This window comes from Rutidosis leptorrhynchoides, chromosome 2, assembly GCF_046630445.1.
Source record: "Rutidosis leptorrhynchoides isolate AG116_Rl617_1_P2 chromosome 2, CSIRO_AGI_Rlap_v1, whole genome shotgun sequence".
Lineage (NCBI taxonomy): Eukaryota > Viridiplantae > Streptophyta > Magnoliopsida > Asterales > Asteraceae > Rutidosis > Rutidosis leptorrhynchoides.
Window position 1 is genome coordinate 145,698,394 of NC_092334.1, and position 9,107 is coordinate 145,707,500.

Below are 9,107 nucleotides of genomic sequence, written 5' to 3' on the forward strand. Positions count from 1 at the left end.
ACGGAGGCTAATGATGAAAGTACTAGGTGATAGTATTTTCGATGACGAAGAAGATAAATGTTCGTCAAGGTGGAGATTGTTGGACGGAGTCCAAATAATTGACAAACATTTAATTGTCTGTGATGACCCATCCTAATCCACCTGGACGAATACATCAACATCTGGTCCCATTGCGAGGTTTTGACCTCTATGTGATACGTTTTGTAACATTGCATTCGTTTGAGAAGGTATTTCATAAATGAATATATAAATTCCAGGTTTTTAACATCTGATGATTCCTACGTATAGACAATCACCATTTAAATGGTTTACAATAATACATCTGTTGACAATACAGTCAAAATAAGGTACATGGTAATGGCTTGGTGAATGCAAGTTTCTTGTATATAGCATGTATGACTCCAAGCACATATCTTGTATCACGTATAAGCAAACAGCGGAAGACTTCTAGAAACCTGAGAATAAACATGCTAACAAGTGTCAACACAAAGGTTGGTGAGTTCATAGTTTTAATATTACACATAATCCGTATATCAATGTGGATTACAAAAGTTCAGTTGTTTCATTCAAAACGTTTATCAATATGTTTTAACATTTCAAATCATCTGTAGGTAAAGGTTGATCACAAGATCTCAGTTGTTTTATTCAAAACGTTTATCAATAGGTTTTACATAAAAGGTGGACCACAAGATTTCAGTTGTTTCATCCGAAACGTTTATCAATCGGTTCTACAAAATTGAGCACCCTGGTAACCAAGCCTTAACGTTTATAATAAGTACCCCTCGTTTAACATGCAACCAACATGTACAATACACGCAATCCAACGTGTACTAACTTCAAATAGCATACGTCTGTTTTATAGTTCAGGCTAGAGTTTCTTTCTATACCTGGAACAGACGGGGATGTCAAGCCCTATGGATCCATATACTACTACTCGCGCCCACCAGTTCTTATAACTGGCAGTTACTAGTTACCAAAGCTAAGGGATTTTCGGTTCAAACTCAGTATAGAATTTAGTATGTACTTGTGTCCATTGTTTAAAATAAAGTGCATGTATTCTCAGCTCAAAAATATATTGAGAAAAAGGGATCATATGAAACTCACTGTTTAATATTGATATACAATATTGCAGGAAAGCACGTAGACGCATCGGAGATGATAAACACGAGGTTTGATTCACAAAAATACCCCCGAACATTACCCATAATTTCCTTGGTAATAACCCATATTTTCCTTAGCTCTAGCTCGCTCGGAAATTCGTTTTGAAAATTACTTGGACAGCACTCCGTCGTAATATTTTATGTACATTATTATTTTTGTATCGCAAAAATAATAACACTAATAATAAAAATAATAAGATTAATAATAATCTTATTAATAATAATAATAATAATAATAATAATAATAATAATTTAAATAATTTAAATAATACGGAGTAAAATTAAATTAAATCAGAAGTAGAAATGGTCGAGCTTTTATAGTGTGGCCTGATTTCTCCTTCCATGCGATCACATGGTTTCATGGGCATATGGCCATGCGATCGCATGGCCAACTGTCACCAGCCTGGTTCGTTTGTTTTTATCTTTGTCGACATAATATAAATATAAATATATAATTTATATAATTAATTATATATTATATTAAATTCACGTGCATAGTTGACTTGTAATTTTTGTTCCGATATGTCGTACGTCGTCACTCGACTTATGTCCCGGTTCCGGTTTCTCGAACGCATTTTCGTACGCTTAGAAAACTTGCATTTTACATTTCGTGACTCGTACCTTTGTCAAAATATAGTCTTAAATCATCCATAAACTATACCACTGTAGCAAAGTCACTGTAGCAAAGTCAATTTTCACTGTAGCAATTCACTAGTCAATTTTCACTGTAGCAAATAGTGATTTTCAAAAACACTGTAGCATTTTGGGTACTGTAGCAATTTGAAAATGTTACTATCGTTTACTAAATAACTTGAAATTATATATATGTATATATCTTTTTAATATACATAAATCAGTTTTTAAATACACATTGGAAGTTATTTATAAATAAATTTTAATAATAAATATTTCAACTTATCATATATATTTAAATAAATATTTAAACCAATAAGTTTAATGTACGGTATCAAATAATTAATACATTATTACCTTTTCAAGTTATAGTATATATGTATCTATTTACATATAATTGTTCGCGAATCGTCGAAAATAACCGAAGGGTATTTAAATATATAAAAGTATTTCAAAAATTTTGAGATTCAGTTTTACAGACTTTGCTTATTGTGTCGGAAATGTTAATCATACAAAGATTAAGTTTAAATTTGGTCAGAAATTTTCGGGTCATCACATTGTCAAATTGGAATTTGCATGCTAAACAAGTGGTTTTCTATTTTTAATTATAGTTGCCTAACTTTGTTGAAGTCAATTGAAAAGAAAAGTGAAACTTGTGTACGTCTCTTTAATTTCACATGGAGGTAGGCATACATGTACAAGTTTTTTTTTTGCATGGGAGACTAATTAGTAAATAGATTTGGCAAAATTGGTTTTTTGCTTCTTATAAAACGAACGTACAAGGTTTCCAAGTCAAAGAAGGCTGCATTTCATTTCATGTTTTCACATGTATATGTGCATGTATAAATAGAGGTTCATGCAGAGTAGAATTAGTATCACAAATTAGAAGAACATAGTTGATTCATATATCAACGAGAGTGTCATTTGTGAGGATATAATTAAGAGTTTATTCTTGTAAGGAGTGTAAAAGAGTTTACGAGAAACTTAGATTTTATACTAAAATCTAAGGGGCTTGGGTTTGGGTTAACTCATAGTGTACTTTTTCTTGTAAGGGTTCTTTTATATTATAAGAATAAAGGAGACTCTTGGGGGTGGACGTAGGCAGGGTTTTGCCGAACCACGTTAAATCGTTGTGTTATCAATTACTTTATTTTGCTTTATATTATTTCTCGCAAGTTTATCTCAAACAATTATATCCTCGCTTCCGCTAGTGTGGGTGCGTCAGACAAGTTTTCATAACAGTTACTAACTTGAACAAACAAAGTTATACATCTAAAAAGAACTTTGTTACACTAGTAGGTAGAGTTATAGTTACATATTAATATAACTTCATACAAGACTTCTATGACCACTAACCAACACGTTAGTACGCTGACCAACACGTTAGTACGCTACTACTTGGTAGTTACAGTTATAGTTTCAAAATTATTTCTGTAAAGTGAAAAAGATAAATTATAGTAATGAAATTTGTTTTTATCAATTTATATTTTATAATATACGGAGTATAATATATAATTATTAAAATTTAAACAAGTAAGGTATATGGATTCGGGGTTTTTTATCGGGTATACGGGTCGGGTAACCGGGTTTGTGTTTACAACCGTCCCCAAACCCGAACCCGGATAAAATTTTAAGACTACTCCCATACCCGGCCCGGGGACCCGCAAACTCGGCCCGAACCCGGTCCAAAAATATCGGGTTTCGGGTTTTTTCATCTGGTACGGGTCATTTTGCCATCCCTAAGTATAAGTATGGATTAACATTTAGAGTTTCTTAATTTTGAGATGAAGATGAAAGTGAATAAGAAAAATGATATACTACTCACTAGTTCAACTGTTCGTCACATAAGACGTTTAGATGGTTTAGAAGAAGATTTGGAAGATGCTATGACGATGAAATGGAATGGGATAGGTAAAATGACAATATTACCCCTATGTGCTAAGTACATGCATTGACTTAACGGTGAAAAAAGACGGTCAAGTGATGGAGGACTACAAGTGAAAAAATTACAATTTATAGGACTACCAATGCAAATTGAAAGTTCAAAAACTACATGTCAAAAAGAGTAAACCAAGGGACTATGCGCGTAATTTTGTAATTTAGTAACAACATTTTTTGAACTAAACATGACATAATTACTAAGATAATCGATGTGATTTCACTCAAATTGTTGAAATTGTCCCTAAAGTTTTGTATGAACTAGATAGTTCTCGCGATTTTTAAAAAGTTGTCGAGATAATTCTTTTGTTACTGTGATAGTCTATGTGGTTTCATCAATTTGATAAAACCACAAGGACTATATTAATAACAAAAGAACTATCTCAACAAAATTATGAAAATCACGAGGACCAAGTAGATCAAAATAATATTCTAAGAATAATTACTATATTAGCTATTAAACAAAAATGATGAATAGTAATCAGGAGCATTTTCGTCATTTCACTTTTTTTTCCCTTCCTTTTCTCAAATAAAGCCCCATAACTTTGTTCAAAAAATAAAACCGACCCCCCAAACAGGGGGTAAAGTGTCAAATAAATATTTTCATAAAAAATCTTAACCAAACTCCACCCAAATATTCAATGGGTCATATCTTTTCGCTCGCAACGAGTTAATTTTTTCCGACAACATCGTTAAACTCGAAATAATTTTAGGAACACAATGTCACTAACTATAGGCATAACAGACGCTTTTTAAAAAACGATAAATATTTGCGGTACTTTTCATACACGTTAATTTTGCGTTAAATTTTTAAAAGTCGACAATTTCATAGCGAAACGCGGAGATGTAAAATAACATTTAAATCTTTGACGGGTTATACCTCTTAGTTCGACTCGAGTTGCGCTTCAACGACATGATCGTTAGCACAAAATAATTTTACAAACTAAACACAATAAAATACATTGAAAATTGAACTCCCGGTGCGAAGCGAAGGTTGGGTAATTAGTTTTAGCAATTTATGAGAAATTATAGGGATTATCTCAATTTTTTTTTTTTTCCCGAAGTTCCCAAATTGAAAAAAGTTAAATCAAAATAGGTGCTACTCCGTACATCTGCTTAAAAATTCTTCAATTGGCTTCCTCCGCCCCAAACCCTACACCAGGGTTTTACGGTTCATCAAATTACAAAACAAGATCTCGTGGCCTTTTCTCAAACACTAAAATGGCACCATCTCCACCACCATGAATCATCGTCATCATCATCATCATCTTTCGTATAACAAATTCATGGATTTAAAAAGACTCAAAATTTCATCGTTTAAAAGAAACCCATTTAAATCTACAACATCAACCCAACACACCCATTCTAAAATTTCACCCAAACAATCGCCCCCATCAGTCGACAATCATCAAGATTTAATAAAGTCGGTAACTTTACTTCTTTCAAATCCTTCTTCATCTTTAGATACAACATCTGTATCTAAACATGTACTTACTCGTTTATCTCCCCTTCATTTTGATTCTTTATTTTATGATATTAGGTCTTCTGTTAAACCTAGAACTGCTCTACAATTCTTTTATTTTGCTACTAAATCTTGTGGGTTTAAATTCACTATCAAGTCTTATTGTTTGTTGATTCATTTATTACTTGATTCGAAACTCGAATCGCCAGCTAGGTTACTTTTAATTCAGCTAATTGATGGTAAGTTACCCGTGTTTGCTCAAAATGTTGATGATTCTAAGACTAAACATACTGAAATAGCTACTGCATTTGTGGAATTTAATCATACGTTTGAGGATTCGGTTGGTGTACGGACGTTTGATATGTTGATTCATGTTTATTGTACACAATTCAAAGGTTTTGGTTTCGGGCTTGAATATGCGTCTGATGTGGTTAGGTTGATTTCCGAAAATGGCGTGTTTCCGTCTTTAAACACTTGTAATTTCCTTTTGAATTGTTTAGTGAAGTCGAATTTGTTAAAAAAATGTCACGAAACCTTTAGTGTGCTACGTAAAGGTATTCAACCCGATGTTTATTTGTTTACGACTACAATCAATGCTTTGTGTAAAGATGGGAGGATTATAGATGCTATGAGGGTTTTATCAGAAATGGAAGAAGTTGGTGTTTTGCCAAATGTTGTGACGTATAATAATATCATTAACAGTCTTTGCAAAAATCGTGATTTGGAAGAAGCTTTTCGTGTCAAAGACAAAATGATCAAGAAAGGTGTGAAATCTAGTCTTATTACTTATAGTGTTCTTATTAATGGTTTGTTGAAAATTGAGAAATATAATGAAGCGGGTCGCGTTTTAAGTGAGATGACGGATAATGGGTTTGTCCCAAATGAGGTTGTTTATAACACATTGATAAACGGGTACTGCAAAATGGGCGATATGAAGAAAGCTTCAAATGTTAGAGATGATATGTTATCGAAGGGAGTTTATCCGAATTCAGTCACTTTGAACACACTTATTAAGGGTTTTTGTTATACGAATCAAATGAGTGAGGCTGAGAAGCTTCTAGAAGAAATGATATCACTTGGGTTAACTGTAAACGCTGGTTCATTTACTTCTGTTATTCATTGGCTCTGTAAGTGTTCAAAAATGGAGTCAACACTTCGTTTTGTTAATGAAATGTTGTTAAGAGATTTGAGACCGAATGATAGTTTGTTGACAACGATAGTTAGTGGGCTTTGTAAGCATGGTAAGCATTCAGAAGCAGTCGAACTTTGGTTTAAGTTGGTTGAAAGACATATATATCCGAATATTGTGACATCGAATGCTCTTATTCATGGTCTTTGTGAATCGGGTAATATTGAGGATGCAATAAAAATTCTTAAAGAGATGGTACAAAAAGGTTTAAGTTTGGATATTATTACGTATAACACGTTGATTTCATGGCATTGTAAAGAATCAAGATACGAGGAAGGTTTGAAATTAAGTGAAGAAATGGTCAAACAAGGGGTTTTACCGGATACTTTGACTTACACTTCACTTATAAACGGGTTATGCAAAAAGGGTAAAATGGACGAAGCCGTTTTGTTATTGGAGAAGTGTAAATTACAAGGTTTGATTCCGGATGTTTATACATACGGAGTTTTGATTGAAGGGTTTTGTAAGAACGATCAAATTCAGAAGGGAAAAGATTTATTTAATGAGATGGTCAACAAGAAAATGGAAGTCAACTCTTTTATCTATAATACGCTTATTAGAGCGTATTCTGCAAGTGGTGATATAACAGAGTCTGTTAAACTTTTTAACGACATGAAAAGTAACGGTATTCAACCGGATTCAATCACATATTCTTCTTTAATACACGGATATTCAACTAACGGATGTGTAGACGATGCAAAGATCATTATTAACGAAATGAGGAAACACGGTTTATCACCGAATGTTGTGTGTTATACCGCTTTAATTAGTGGTTATTGTAAGATGGGTCAAATGGATAAAGCGGTTAGCACGTTGCATGAAATGTCGTTGTATGGTGTACACCCGAATAAATTTACGTATACCATCATGATTAATGGGTATGTCAAACTTGGTCAAACCGAATTAGCTTCGAAGCTTCTTGGTGAGATGGAAGAAAAGGGAATTATTCCCGATGTCGTTACGTTTAATACAATTGCTGACGGGTTTGCGAAGGAAGGGAAGATTGAGGATTCCGTACGATTGTTTGATGACATGGCGCGAAAAGGTGTAGATTTAGATGAAATAACATACACTAGTTTAGTTCATGGATTGAGCAAGAAATCGGTGGTTGAAAATCAAGAATGATCAAAGGCTACTAATTGGTAGGTCCTTAATTTTGTAGATTAGATTTTTAGACTGATTTCTCTTTTGTAATTTTACTTCATAAGTGGATGGAAATATATACACACTTATTTTATAGGTTAAGTTTTGTACTTCCTTTAATTTGAAATATATACTTAGATCAGGTGATTGAAATGTAGTTTGAAACAAAGCGTACGATATATATTTGTGAATATGATTTTCAGTTTGATTGTATGTTTGTTAAGTAAGATAAACAGGGTAAAAAGTTGTTTTTATCTTCACAGGAAATAAGACATTGACCTCTTTTGGTGATGATAAATTTGCACAGGTTTGAGCGTATTCGTACTTCATGGTAAGTCATCTCTTATAGTTTCCGTTTCTTAAATTCTAAATGCAATGTTTGACGGTAACACATGAAAATTTGTATTACTGGTTGTTTGGTTTTGCTATTATTCTGTTTATAATTAAATGTTGGAATTAATTGTAATCTTAAATCTTCGAAAAACATGTATCTGTTTTTCAATTTTAGTTGTCTACTTGTCTGTATTATTTAATTGTTCAACTCACAAATTGAACTTTATTTTTGCTATCCATTAATAATTTATAATGGTCGAAGTATCTGAGTTAAAACAACCTTGTTCCGTGCACATTGCTTGGGCCGGGCCTGCATACATATTACCTTTCTCTATACCTATCCCTATTTTTCAACCTTGTTCCGTGAATCTGTTAGTTCGCTCGCATAAGAATTGGCCGGTTAGTTCTTTCTCTATGTTTATCTTGGGTAAAATCAGCTGATGTATACAATAATTATGATGCTAGTTAGGGTTTTGAATTGTGCAATTTGATAAAACGTACTGATAGTTTAATAAAGTACGTTTTTGTTTTTTTAATTAGGTGATTATTATCTTTTATATTACCTATTGTCAGAGAGAACAAAAATTTGGTGCTAGGTTTGATCGTAAGTTAGTTTAATGACCTGGCTTATAAACTTTCAGTGTATTTTTTTTTTTATTTTTTTTTATTTGAATTTGATGCTGAGCAGCTTATTTAATAACAATCAGTAGCTTGCATGTGGTAATTTGCAGTACCCGATTATGCATCAATAGTTATTGAACTAGTTGTTGTTAATTGAAATTTCTCAATGTTTGCCTGTTACTAACCTAGCATGAAAAGATTTTGGCAGTTACATACCTTGTTTGAATTGGATTATGAAATTTTCAAGGTGATTTTGTGTGTATGCAGGTCGGCATAAGACGAATCAAATCGTGTCATTGTATTGTTTAATAGTTTAGTGTATTGTTTACCAACTATTTCACTATTTGCTGCAGGGTGATAAGGGAGTTTGTTTATTGGTACCAAATTGTAAAAACGTAAGAAACGCACCACCACTAGTAATGGATGTAGCACAAACCAACGAATACAATGAGCATGATGTGATCATTGATATAAGAATAACTCAAGATAGACAGGTGAACGGGTCGAACTCACAACATAATGAAGATCCTTCAACTATTAGTGTCAGTGAAGGTGATTTTCAACATTCTTGGTTGGCTACCACCGCAAGAAAAATACCATTTGCTAGAAGGCCAATGACTGATGATGA

General features: G+C 32.9%; 1 protein-coding gene across 1 annotated transcript; it reads left to right on the top strand.

The window, feature by feature from the left end:
• Positions 1-4,896: 4,896 nt before the first annotated feature.
• Positions 4,897-8,887, top strand: LOC139891475 (uncharacterized). Its single transcript, XM_071874443.1, has 3 exons — positions 4,897-7,524; positions 7,789-7,856; positions 8,833-8,887. Exon 1 carries the CDS (start codon positions 4,973-4,975, stop codon positions 7,505-7,507), a length of 2,535 nt encoding a protein of 844 aa, XP_071730544.1. The 5' UTR covers positions 4,897-4,972; the 3' UTR covers positions 7,508-7,524; positions 7,789-7,856; positions 8,833-8,887.
• Positions 8,888-9,107: the final 220 nt, after the last annotated feature.